Source organism: Peromyscus leucopus, chromosome 12, assembly GCF_004664715.2.
Source record: "Peromyscus leucopus breed LL Stock chromosome 12, UCI_PerLeu_2.1, whole genome shotgun sequence".
Taxonomy (NCBI): Eukaryota; Metazoa; Chordata; class Mammalia; order Rodentia; family Cricetidae; genus Peromyscus; species Peromyscus leucopus.
Genome location: NC_051073.1, coordinates 10,596,364 through 10,610,906, shown reverse-complemented (window position 1 = coordinate 10,610,906; position 14,543 = coordinate 10,596,364). Strand labels below are relative to the sequence as shown.

At 38.3% G+C, this 14,543-nt stretch overlaps 1 protein-coding gene across 7 annotated transcripts in view; it reads right to left on the bottom strand.

The window, feature by feature from the left end:
* Grik1 (glutamate ionotropic receptor kainate type subunit 1) overlaps positions 1-14,543 on the bottom strand; it is a 379,146-nt gene that overhangs the window by 111,977 nt on the left and 252,626 nt on the right. For all 7 annotated transcript variants that reach the window (XM_028875952.2, XM_028875954.2, XM_028875953.2 and 4 more), the window contains exon 5: positions 1,173-1,226. In XM_028875952.2, coding sequence (XP_028731785.1) covers positions 1,173-1,226 — 54 coding nt within the window. The remainder of the gene's footprint in view (positions 1-1,172; positions 1,227-14,543) is intronic.

The following is a 14,543-nucleotide window of genomic DNA, read 5'->3' as shown; positions in this document are numbered from 1 at the left end:
TGGGTGTGTGTCAATGAGGCTAAAAGAATGTTCTAAGGCCCAAGGCCACTGGGCCTTGCAGTTCTCTGGTTTTCATGGTTATAGGGAAGGGCATATCTGTGAACAGAATAAAGCACTTAGCTGACACTGAGGTCACCTTCGACTATTTTGAAACAGGAATTGATGCAATCAGCAGCAACACAGAGGCACAAGATGGCACACGTGTGGGTGTAGGATCCTGCCCTCCACACTGCTCTCTTTTCCACCACAAACTCATGGCATGATGCGCTCTGTACCCTTCATACCTTCATGGATACTGCAAAGACATTTGCTGTGTTCGCTTTATGCTCCTTGTTCCAAATCCTTTAATTCCCATGCTTTTCAGACTTGGCTTGTCAATTTTATTTGTCAAAACAGTAACTTACTGACCACCCCACCCAGAATCTGAGCAAGTTATACTTTGATAAACCCTTAGAGACTACAAAGAAAATGACTGATTACAAAGATGAGAAAGATTGTAAAGAAAACGGCCACAAATTTTCTTCTCATGTAAGAAAGTGGAATACATCTTGCAGGTATTGGGGAGACCAGTATATATATATATATATGTAGGGTCTATTGACTGATTTCTGAAGTCAACTGAGGAGGAGCTATAATTTTGGTATATTAAATGGCTTTAGTAAATATTCTTTAATTCAATAATTCCACAAAAATTTTAACTGTCAGTGATTATTCTGTACTTCTTAAGCTGTGAGCTATTATTTTCCTTAATGATGTAGAATGTTCAATGTGTACAGTGCCTACAAAACTTCACTGGTTGAAACTTTCCTATGTACCCTCCAGGTGACTGACTGTCTTAACTCCAATGTCTTCTGGACACAGGCAGGAATGATACTTTATCACATGAAAGGATTCCAGGTCACACTTTAACACTCTTCTGAATGAATGTAGAAATTATAGATGGTGCTTCTTTATGAATAGTTCCTGTTTAATTGGATTTCATCACCCTTCTGATGGACATGCATTGATGATCTTTTTGTAAAAAGAGAAAAAGGTACCCAATACTCATCATCAATGAGTTTAGAGGAATCTTAGGAAAATAAAGAAATCTCCATGACAATAGCTGCGTTTTGACCCAGGAGGGGCTGTTTGTGAAATAATGTATGGAATACATTCTTACTGGAAGCACTCACCAGGGTTGTGAAGAAATAGTGATAGTATTCAGTCATCATGCCCATGAACAAAATCTGTAACAGAGACATGAGGGATAGAATCATAAGTAGAATTATAATAAGAAATAGAGCATCAGTAGCCTATCTGCAAACACTTGGGAGCACAAAACTTAGAAATCTGCAGACCCAGTAGATTAGAATCCTGAGTCCAATTAGTGGCTGGTGAGGAGGCTATTGACCTCTAACTTATTTTATATCATTATACTCTTGGACTTACATTGAAATAATTGGTCTGATGATCAAATTTAAAAGTAGTTTCTGGCCAACAAGTTTTATATTTGGAGTTGTGCATGATGACATAGGATTTTGTTTTTTCTGTTGCTTAAACTTCCAAAAGCAACCCCCTAGCCTATAAATGCAATGTGTTTGTGTAGTCTTCATCCTTACCACAATGTTTTCCTCAGATTAGAAGTCATTGTACATTGACATGGCAATGCTAGTATTCAGATGTTTTCAAATGAGGGTTTATAACTGAATGTGCCTCTGAGAACCTACCACATACTTCTCATTTTACCCAACAAACCTGAGTTCACAGATAGATGAGGATCAGACTTAGACCCAGTTCACATTATTTCTTTTTTCAACATTGTTTTGTGTATTTTAGTAGGATTAGAAGGTATGTATTTTTCTAGCTATTTTAATCAAATAGATTTTATTATATATTTCTTTATTTTCCATTATTTTAGTGTACGAAATAGTATAATTATGGCATTGTCATATATACATATAATTGAGCTTGCTGTTCTTCTTTATCTTTCCTTTCCATTTTTGCTTTGCCCAAATTGTCCCTCTTTTTACACCCTCCCCCCCGACACACACATCAAGATTTCACAGATGAGAGAAAATATGTTTTTTAGAACCGATTCTCAGTTACATCTTTAGGATCTTGGTTTTTCCAGAAATGCTATGAGTTCATATACTGTTGTATTTGTTGAGAGAAGAGGAAGGTAGCTAAGCAACATAGTATTAGTAGGTAGGTAGTTTATTAAGTAGTGATTCTACTTTTGTGCTCAATGCAGCAGAAAATGTTTCAAATGGCTTTCTACATCTTCTAAGTCAGGATATTATCTTCCTCATTGCAGGGTTTAAAAATCACTACTTGAATACTACTTATTGTTCTTGGTTTGAAATGAATAAAAAATTACCAAGTTACATTTCTGAAGCATTTTTCCTGGCACCTCTTGAAATTTCGGAATGCAAATCATAACCTCTCTGGAAGTTTTTAAGTCAGGGTTCCTTGAGCCCTCTCATAGTGCCATTCTGGCTAAGAGTATCTAAGGTGGTGGAGCATCACTGATCGGTGGGAAACATGTATCTTGGCAGAGAAGAACAAAGACGTTCAGAACATAGACTAAGAGATGGATTTTAAAAGTATGAGTAAAGACGACATAAGTTGTCAGAGGTTCTGCTTAAATATCCGAGCTGGCATGACTTTACGTGAAAAGGGATAAGGAACGAAGAGCATCTAAAGACAGCAGTAACAAAGTGTGGACATGCAGGAGACACTTCTGCTAACATGAGATGCAGAGGCTGTTTAGTGAAACTGGAATGTCTGAAAGTGAGATGAATGATGGAGAACTCTTGCTGTGATTCATGAGCTAATGGGATCTGAGTTGCTACTCTGGTGCTAACAAGATCAGGCACACAGAAGGGTTTTTTGAAGGTGGACTTGCTTTAGGGCCATCAATACCATTTAGAACCATGCATCGTGAGGTCTTGTTAGCTGGTTTCTTCTATCATTCGAGCATAAAGAACTGGCCAGTTGTTCATTTTGGTTATTAGATTGTGTAAAGGGAACAGTGTAAAATTTATGTTAAGCTATGAATCTAGACACCAAGTTTAAAATACTATTTCTGGAGTTGAAACTGAAATACAAATCCACCCGAGTTTACAGCTTTCATTTTGGCAAAATTTTCCTTTTGAGCCTAGTAGACGGTTTTGTTCCCCTGTTGTGAACATGAACACTTTTTAGAAAGAAAAACAATCATTTAAGCTATTATTTTATTATTGTTTTTTAATAATTCCTGGAGGCAAATATTCATTTGTTATGTGTTATTCAGTATTAGAATGGGATGTGGCAACTGAGTGAGTAGCAGCTAGCGGGCCCGCTTTTATTGCAGAAGGAACCTTTGGATCCTCCAGGTGTACTTTGCATTTGTTGGACCACAAACTTCTCTGCTCTCTTCAATAGCTAGGTGTTGGGACCAGTGTCTCTCTGACTTTGTCTCGATTTTCCTAGAAACTATTAAACAAATGCAGGGCCATTGATCATAACCCTATCAACTTTGTGGCCATTCAAGAGCCAGAAGAAAGAAAACCTTCAAGATTTAAAAAAAACAGGAGAAAGCTCCAAGAATAGTATGTCTTATCAGCTGTCTTTCAAAGTGGCCTGTAGACTGATTGGAATGCAAAGGGCTGTCTTCTGAGATCATGCTTTATAAGTATCACTTTATGACTTTTTCTTTGGATGTTATCAGTTCAACTAAAATCAGGAAGGGATTAAGAAAAATGTCACATCAGGATAAATGTCAGTTTTAAAAACAAAAATGTAAAATCATGACATGGAGAGCTTTCCAATAATTTGTCTTTGTTTTTGTTTTGTTTTGTTTTTCAAGATAGGATTTCTCTGTGTAGTTTTGGTGCCTGTCCTGGATCTCGCTCTGTAGACAAGGCTGGCCTTGAACTCACAGAGATCTGCCTGGCTCTGCCTCCCAAGTGCTGGGATTAAAGGTGTGCAACACCACAGCCCAGCTCTAATAATTTTTTGCAGAACTGGCTTTTTCCTATGACTGCTTTCTCTGAATTTCTATACCATGTTTATCTGCTGAATTGATAAGTGGTGCTCAGTTTACTAAGTTAGCATTGCTAGGACATAGTCTTGTTTGAATTTAAACCAGTCTGCACACTTCACCAAGTTAACATTGCTACTAAGCACAAGTTCTGCTTCTGTTTAAATCATTACATCTCAAACAATGCTATATAACAGATGTGGGATCAATTGTGTCATATTCAGTTACACTCTTTATTCTATTTAATTGCTTACACTAATATGGTCTTCTAATAGTACTAGTTTCCAAACATAATTATTATCAAGTAAGCTGTGATATTGTATCATTAGCATAGAGAAAAAGAGTTTTTAATCAGTGAGGTGAGGGTACACAAGGCTGAACTCTCAGCTTTGAGGAGGCTCAGGCAATAGGTTTGCAACCTCAAATCCAGCCTGAGCTACACAGGGCAGAAGATGGAGTAGGGGGAGGATGAGATCCCTAGTTCGGAAGTCATTAATTCTGTTTGTTAAATTTCTGGTCCAATGCGCACATGGCAGGATGGTAAGTCCTTGTGCTTACATGACGCCATGTACTGGCTCTAGCCAACAAGATGGGGAAGATAAGGACATTTGCCACCTTGCTAACTCTAGCATATTAGTTGCTTGGTTATCAGCATGTAGAGAAGCTATTCTTTTTCTGGATAAGCACCTTTTTTTCTCTTTTCATAAATACCAGGAGTCATGTAAGTGATCCTGTTAACAAGCTTGTTTTGATTTTTAGAAAGGTTAAGGCCAAAATAATGAGCTCTCCAGTTAGAAACACAGGTATATAGCCTAGTGTGGACAAATATCATCCAGGTTTGTCTAGTTTTTTTTTTTTTTTAACCAACTCACCCCTTCCAATTCCCCACTACTTTTAATAGATATTATCATTCTGTTTCAAATGTCTTTTTCTAGGCTGCTCTAATTCTTTATAGAATAATGATACTATAAATAAATAATCTTCATTGGGTATCCAGAAATAAGATGGATATCCTATTTCCCCCTAAGGAATGGTGGAATGTTCCAATCTAATGTAGCTGAACTGGGTTAGTGTAACAGGACATCTTTGACCAACTCTAGCCTCCAGCAATTCCATTAATGACTCTTGATAGTAAGTCACACTCTGTATTACTTGAGGATCAATGTTAAGAACTCAAAAGAGATTAATAACAAAAAGGGCAAGATCTGCATCCTTAGGATGTACATTCTGTCTTCATAACAGAATCCAAAAGGAGGAAGGATGGTGTGAGTCTCTTTAATGCTTTCTCTGCATTGTGGTACTGAGCTAGGAAAGGCTACATGGCTACTTTTTTTGTTTCAATTTTTACCTTTTTTTTTTTATTTGTATCTAGAATTGATCTGCATATAGCAGAACAAAAACTCAATGCCATTTGGCTCCTGAAAGGACATTTCTAATGGTTCCACTAATATCAATATTTTTTAGGACACAGCTACAACTCATTAACAATGGCGAGATCACACTGGTTCAGCTGCCTTGTGAGGTTTTCAAAACTATTAGGAAATTTGTACATATTAGCATTGGTCTAGCTCTGTTATCTTTACACGAGCTTTTAGATTTTGATGGATGGCTATGAAGTACACTGAGCAGCACAACGTTTATAAGATCAAGTATTTTCTAAGGTCTAATTGACATTTAGATGACTAGGATCTAGTTTATAGGGTATAAGGTTTGTGATGGCTGCAGAGTCATCTTGTGAGATAGATGGAGCCAAGCATTCCAACAGTATCTCTTTAGTTTCTGAAGAATTCTGGACCTTCACTCTGTTCTCCAAAAGCAGTACCATGCTACAGAGACAGCAACAGCAAATATCCTCCATGAATTCCCAACATCCATCATTAAGGGAAAGCCATATATAAAAAATAATGGTCATTATGTAGTAGCTATAGTTGCAAAACCTTAAAATAGAGGCTGGAGTTCTCCTGGGCTATTTTGAGGGGTTTTGTAATATTTATATGGCTTTTTATTACTGCTTCTTCCCTTGAAAATATATGCCCTGGAAGTTTATATTGACTAAACCAAAGTATATTGCTATGTTTATGGTTTTCTCAATAGAAGGATGAAGTCCCAGCCACCAGACATGGCTTCTAGTCAATAATTTCAAGTGAATAACTTCCCAGTGTGTAACACGCACTGTAGCTGAAGTAAGAACTTTTCCTCCAGACAGGAGTAAGCTCTTTCTCCATAAAAATCTTGAGAAACAGTGGAATGGAATCACGTAGCAGAGCAACAATTTTAATATATAAATTTGAGCTCCAGGGTGCATCTTTTTTCTTCTCTGTGACACCGTCACATCCATGCTTTCTTTTGAATGGGATAGTTCTTAGTCTACATGGGTTGTACTTACTGTCATCAGTATATAAGTGACTATAAGCTAATCTTTTGATACATTTTCATTGTCAGTGTTTTCTGCCACATTAAATCAACTTACATTCCTAAAGGACAGTTCATTGTAGAGAGAATAACAGAATCCAAAGCCCCTGAGATTCAGGAAAATTCCATTTTTCTTCTGAAGTAGACTGAAGTTCCCTGTAGGTGTCTACATTCTGACTTGAGCACACATTCACATGCCTATATGGCAAAAGAGACTGTAAATGCTATAGGATCTGGGTTTGAAGATGAGGCAGTTACCCTGGATTATCTGTGTGGACACAAGGTAACCTTATGGGGGTGGGAACAAGAGGACTACAGGCTGAAAGTGACGTTCAGAAGCAAAAGTTAAGAGATGATGTGATGTGAGGCCACAGAGTGACAGATGAGGATAACCCTAGGAGATGAAACCACAAGGAGCAACATTTTTCTGTCTCAGCTTCTAGGAGGAAAGCAGTCTGCTTCCACCTTCAGTCAAGTCTGAACCTCCAGAATGGCCATGAGACTTCTATTGTTTTAAAGCATTGTGTATGGAACAGTAACAATAGAAAGCAAATACACTTCCTCTCATCTTTCCTTGATGACAATGCACGAGGACTCAGAGCTTTTAGTATATGGGCATCAGCTACGTTCTTCAAGAAGAAAAATACATTTTCTATTTGAAGTTGATATATTTCTATATTTTTAATCACTTCCCTTTACATGTAAATGCTAACAGCGTGTAAGTACTCACTTCTACCTTTTTTTTTTTTTTTTTTTTTTTTTTTTTTTTTTGCTTCCATTTGACAACAGCATTATACTTTAACAAAGTCAACACGGTTTCTTTCTGCTTTCAAGATAAATCAAAGAAAAGGAACGGACATTCCACAAAGCACTCACTGCACTATTTGGTAGTGTCTCCAGGTCTTGATGCTTCCATAAGCTTCTGTCCCCAGAGCTGTGTTCAGAGGAGAGGGGGAGCAGACACTAATGGATTTTAATAAATGGAGTGGAAACAGGTGACTTTCTGTTGGCTTTAGAAAGTGATTCTACTAATAGAGCTAGACTGTTTCATCTGGGTGCTCAACAGATGAGATTGTGCTGTTTCAAGGGTACAGCTGGCTGAGAACAGAACAGGGAGAAAAGATTATGGTGGAATGAAACAGGCAATCTCGCAAAGAGGAGGGACTGGAGCTTTGGGAAGATGCCGTGAACCTAAAAAATAACATTCAGAAATGCTCAGAAGAACCCAGTGGAACAGTCATCTTCTAGAAAGGATACAGTGGAAGAAAATTAGTGAGCATAATCTGGATGGAAAAGTGGACCTGATATGTGGCACACAATCTCTTCCTGATAAGCACTTTCCATAAAGGTGGTAATAAAAACTACACTTCAAATTTTTCTGAAGATAACCTTTCAAAGGTGAGATAGAGTACAGACATTCAGGGGTGATCTCTAAAATGTACATAGCCTAGCAATGTGCTCAGTAGCCTGGAACATTCAGAAGCACCAAGGGACTTTAAAAACTACCAGTGGTGCTAGAGTAAAGGTTAGCAATTTAACTATCATTTATGCCTGCCGAGAGAGGGAAAATCCATTTTCTCTGATAGAGTGACACTGGGTGTATCAACCACTCCAGGGCAGGCCTCATGTTCAGGAGAAGTTGACCAACATATAATGGAGGCGAGAGTGTGTGTGTGTGTGTGTGTGTGTGTGTGTGTGTGTGTGTATGTGCTTTTATTTGGTTACAGTTTGATGGGTTTTGTTGTTTTTGTTTTTGTTTTCTTTTTTTGGGGGGGTGGTGTTTTGTTTTCTTGGATTTGGGGAGTTTTTTTTTTTTTAAGAAAGAACTTAAAGATGGGTTGGTAGGGAGGGTGAAGTGATCGGGAAAGACTTGAAGAAGGAGGAGTATATGTTCAAAATACATTTAAATTTAAAATTGTTTTAAATAATAAAAATATAATAAAAAATAATAAAGTACCATTTGTGAAGTTGGATTTTTAAATATTCTGATATGTCAGCTCCAGGATGGATTATAGGCATGAATAATCATTATATTCTCCAGGTGATTTATATATATATATGTGTTCTAATGCTGAGACCACTGATGTATATTAACCAACCTTGTACTTCTAAGATTCAGCACTTAAGATCATCGCTCCCATTTGGTAAATGTTATAACATGTCCATGCATACATAGAGAAAGTGAATTTGAGAATGCAGACACAGTTATACTATTTAAGTCCAGGTGTGGTTGCAGTTCTGGGCTCTCATCACTTTATTATTTCATTTATTGATCATAGGAAGCATAGTTAGTAGAAGAAACAGTATTTTTACACAATCCATAATCCATTTGTGAGTATTCTGAGAACTACACGGATGTTTGATCAGAGCAAAGCAAGACTCACAGTGGTTGGAGTTTAGCCTTAATTACTGTACCTATCAAGCTCAGGAGCTCCACAAGTTGACCATTGACATTTGAGGAGGCCTGAACTCTGCTGTAAAATCTTCTTCTTTGGACTTTGGTGGAGATTCAGGTACTAGAAAGGGGTTGTTTGCTTTTTGTAGGTATTCAGATAGACATTGACTTGGGGATAAAACAGCTTTTTTAGATGTTGGAATTATTAATTCTAGCCTTCTTATGCATGGTTTTGGATACCTTTTGTGATTTTTGAGAAGCTATTTAATCTCCTTAGTGAATTCATCTTTCATTAAGAAAGGATAGTTATGGTCATTTAGGTCAGTGACAGAGCATTTTTAGCAAATGTGAACATGGTTTCCATGACCCACTGACCTACCACAATAAATAAACAAATATTCTTTGTAAAAACTTATAGTTTACTTTTCTCTTTTTGAAATAAAATTATGAATTGATTAATACAGACATTTCTGAGTGCTAGATACTGCCATATAGTAGACCAAGGTGTACAGGGATGTGTGTGGTGAATGAAGTCATATGTCTTTACTGAAGTGCTGACTGAGGTAGAGGGCAGAACTCAGGGTTTCAAACATGGGAGGATAAAGTCAGACATTTTACTTAATGAACAATGTTTTGAGACTACATGTAGGTGGGAGGAAAAGAAGGATTTGTTCTAGAGATGTCAATTTGTGGTGATATTTTATTTGTGCTGAAATGTGATTTTATTTGTATGTTAATAAATAAAGTTACCTGGGGGTCAGAGCTAATAACAGACCATTTAGCAGAAATCTGGCAGTGGTAGCACATGCCCTTAATCCCGATCACATGACAAGCAGATCTCTGTCTGTTCAAGGATACAGCCAGCATGGAGACACACACCTTTAATCTCAATACCAACCATAGAGACCTGGAGGTCTGTATAGACAGACAGTGATGAGGAGGCCTTGTGGTTGGGTTTACAGCCAATTAGAAGGCAGAAGAGAAAGTCAATAAAAAGACAGACACACAGAAAGTAGGTCTCTTTCTCAGGGGAAGGATGTCAGTGGCAGTGGGTGGTAAGAAGGCGGTCTTGGTCTCAGCTCTTAGCTATTGCTCTCTGACCTCTGGGACTTTTAACTCTGCATTTAACTCTGTGTTTCTTATTTAGTAAAACTGTTCAGAATTACATCTACATCAGTTCAGAACAAAGATGGCTAGAGGACTGGAGAAAAGAGGATTGAATCTGAGACATAGTCAGAGAGTTGGGTCTCCCATATTTGGCAACTGGTGAATATGAAAAGTAAATGGAGGCAAGTGAGCTTTCAGCTGTCTGGTTTCCATTATTAGATGTTTGTGGTCATCAAGAGAGGAGTTAGGAAGACAAAAATGGTTGGGCAGAGGAAGGGTGAAAAAGCTGAAAGGTGTTCAGTGGTGATTTAATAATGCCCAGCATGGTCATAGGATATAGGATATGAAGACCTGGTTTGATCTTTTTCAGATATGAAGACTGATTTGCCCTTCATGTTGCACTTCATTATATATGAAGACTTGGTTTAGCTTTCATTAGATATGAAGAGCTGGCTTGACCTTCATTAGATATGAAGAGGATTTGGTTCTGTCTTCATTGGATTTGAAGACTTGGTCCAACCTTCATCAGATGTGAAGATCTGGTTTGTCACACCAAGGAACAGTCTTAGAATCACTGTCATCATATAATGTAAAAGGTGATGCAAACACCAAAAGTCAGAATCAAGAAGCATCGAGTCATTCTTTGTATGGATGATGACAATATACAACAGGTAGAATGTCTTACGTATCAATGCTGACTCTTGTTTGCACTGTCAGATTTAGTGTTTTTAAGCATGATGTGAAGCATGTGAAATTGTCTCTCGCATATAAAGGCAGAAAATAACAAATCTTCTGGTCCTCTGCTAATTGGTGACCTTATTTATTAGGCTGGGGTTTTTAAAGGTATCTTATTTCTCTTTTATCACAGTATACTGTTGGGCACAGAGAAAATATTCCAAAAGTATTAGCTGATAAGAAATAGTCACATCATAGTAGCCCAGATGACAGAGTTTGATGAACAGCTGTGGGAAGTTCTAAGGGAGGACCCTTTTGGTAAGATTTTCATTTGTGGAGTGTTGAAGAAGCAGATGTATTTTGCACAGCAACATGTTTTTTCCCTTGTTTAGCCTGGGTGTTCATTTGAAAATTGGGTATATGTTATGTACCCTTTTCTATACAGAAAAGGGCACATTCCAGATTATATGTCTCCACAATTCTAAAGAAGATTGAAGTTCACTGTTCCTACTCAAGTCTTAGGATGTGGCCCAATATACACAACTATAATTCTTGGCATTTTTTTCTAAAATACATCTACCTTGAACACCAGGATACATTTTTATCTTCTATTAAAGCCAAATTTGAATGGTACTAGAATGAAGCATCGGCACATTTCTAAGGAGTATACATCTATAGCATTTTTATTGCTTCCTATTTCAAGTTGAAACATATTTCAGTATTCTTTTAAATATACTTTTTGGAGTATTTGAAGACTCTTGAAGTGGGAATCCTGAACAATATGAACGTGGTTGATTGGAGCACATTTTCAGTAAATTGTTGGCTATTCATAAAGGCCAATTAATTGTTGTATGATTTAAATAGCACATTCACATCTGTGAACTGCTCCTTATAACTAAAACTAACTATATGCTCAGGGGCTGTAAATATACTTTAATATCAGTCTGAGAGAAACATAATTACAATGAGAACATACTGCCAAAATAATTGTATAATATACTACAAATTATCATCCAGTTAGTGTAAATTGAGATACATCATGATTATGTCGTCAGGATTTATCCACAGTAATGAACTTATCAATTAGCTGGCTCAAAGACCATCAAAGGACTTGAGGAACTTAAAAGATAATGTATTGCTTAATTAATTCCCCATTTCTTAGACAGCCTGCTAAGTATAAGGCAGCACACAAACTCTTTATATCTCAACACTGGTGAGCGAATACTTGAGCATGGGAAAATGTGGAAGTTCTAAGCTGAAGACATGCATAATCAGCTTGGAATCCAATAATCCTGTTTGTAGGCAGAGGTTTACTGCTGTGTTGCTATTGTTTGTGCAGTCCCATCTCTAACACCTTTAATTTTCAAAACTGCTAAAATACAGATTGATTTTTTCTATTGTCTCTACCACATTCTATCCATGGCTATGGGGCTATAGGCATAGGCCTATACGTATGGACTTTCTATAAAGATAGAAACAGTTGAGTTATCTGAGAATCACATGAGAGTACTTTTTGAAAGAAGTAGAGGCTAACACAACATGTACTCTGGATTTGATAACTGTAATAATCAAGTGGTGTCTCGACTGTAACAAAAACAAGCTAAATCCTTAGTTTGTTTAAATCCTTAGATAAGTTCAAACCCCGCTCTGATACCAATGGGCTGTGTGATGGTAGCCGAGTTGCATAATCTCTCTGAGCAATCATTTTCTTGTGCAGAGTTTTTTCCCCTTTTTTTGAGAATGTTATAACAATGAAATGAATGCTACATCATTTATGTTCTATACAGTGCCTTGCATATAACAGGTGTTAAACAACAGTAGTCCTTAAGGTATCTGGTCGACCCTGCATGTCTGTTATTAGAAAAGATGGACTAAGATGCCAGTTAGAAGGCACAGATTTGCACCTCTCAGCACTGTGTGGATGTGCTTAGTGATGTTCAGAGTTCTGAGAGACAAAGAGTGACGGTATGAACCTTGTCTAATCACCTCTGTTTGCCCTCATCACAGCCTGTGGGCACAACACATACAAGACAAAAATCAATGCAGAGAATTATTTGATTAACCAACATTGCCATCATACTTCTTAGCAGAGAAGCTAAGCGTTTAAAACATACACTTTCTTCGTGACCTTGCTTTTATGCTAATTGAGTATGAACAGACAGAAAGGGGGGAATGAAAGAGTATACACGTGTCGATAGGAAAAAAATGCAATATAACTTTATAAAACATTTCCATTCTGAATTCTTTATGGCTCATTTCTCTATTACTGCTTTCTCTGCTGCCGCCAGTGTTGTCGGGAAGAGACTACTCTCCTGAAGCAGGTACTCATGCAAATAATGAGAGTAGGTTTCCTAAGCTGGACGCAGAGGCTCAAGAGCACCCCAGACAGTTTTCCAGCTCAGGAAGCTGGTTGAGCCCTATTGGGAAGCATTAAAGCAACTCCACATAGTTAAAAGGGAAGTTTATTTTGTCGGGTAACTTAAAAGGATAGGTTTCAGGGTCCGGGAGAGGCAAAGTGCAGTCCAATGGTGTTCTCTGGAGAACTCTGCTTGGTCTCTATCCAGCATCCAGGATCCAGGAACCAAGAGAGCAGGCACACTTGGATCTTGGCTTTAAAGGGCTCCTTTAACAGCCCCACCTCATAGGCTTGACAGTTACTGGAAGCCTCAATGGGGATAGTACTTCCAGGTCAAAGCTGGAACGGCTACCCACTACAGAGCCCCACTGCAGCTTTCCTGTGGGATGGAACCCCTCGTAGAGGCTTCCTTCCCGTCTATAAGCCATCAGCATAGAAGGCACTCTGCTGGAAAGGGGTTCCTTTGGTCATTTACATTATAAAAGTTAAAAGTGAGGTTGACCCTGGTCAAAGTGCCAAACTGATTTTCCTGCAGGGGAGTCACAGGTTCGCAGGCATTTTCATTTCTTACTACTGTAAGATCGCAGAACAGAATGAAGCTTGACTTTTGGAGAAACTGAAGCCACAAGGAATGACTGGGCCAAATGAATTATACCATTCTTGGCATACAATGTACCTCCCCCTCTCCCTGCAACTCCCATTCCAATGCCAAAGGTTCAACTTAGAGTCCCATGCATGCTAGCTAAGCACTCTGCCAGTGAGCCATCCCCCTAACAGGAGTGCCGTATTGTAGGTGGGTAGAAGGGAGGTTACTTTGGAGATCACTTATTGAAAGACTCTAATATAGTTACTGATTTTTCATTTCTTTATTCAATCATTGCATGATGCACTCACTATGTGACATAACATAGGAGGTTCTGGGGATTTAAATAAAAAGAGAGAAAATTTAATCAAGGTCACTGTGTATTCAGGCCTCATACCCTCTCCCTTGGGTGTGGCTATCACTGGAGGCTAAGTTCTTGTAAGAAGTCTAGAAAGAGGCAGATTCAGGTCTTGCCGGACTTAGTGTTCAATATTAAAAGCATACTCAGTTCCTAGAAGATAAAATTATGATCTCTGAGCATCAGTTTTCAACTATAACAGAAGAATGCTACTAATCCTGTTGGGGTGATGGGGCCTTAAATGAGATGGCTGCTTAAAACCCAGCCTGGAGTAAGGTTCAGGTTGAGAGTTCCACACATAATGTCTCCCTACCCTTCTCTTTATCATAGAAACTCATTTCCTGTCAGGCATTTCCTCAAAGAATAACTCTATGAGAAAAGGTGTGTGTGTGTGTGTGTGTGTGTGTGTGTGTGTGTGTGTGTGTGTGTGTGAGAGAGAGAGAGAGAGAGAGAGAGAGAGAGAGAGAGAGAGAGAGAGAGAGAGAGAGAGTCATTGGAGAGGAGTAGGACTTGGGACATTAGAGTAGGAAGGACACAGTAGATAGGAGAAGACGCTATGCTCTCAGGCATCAGGATGCTTGCTGGAAAGTGACACACGAACAAGGTGGGGGGGTGGTTTTGACTTGTGACCTGTCAGCTGTTGGGGGGGGGGACACG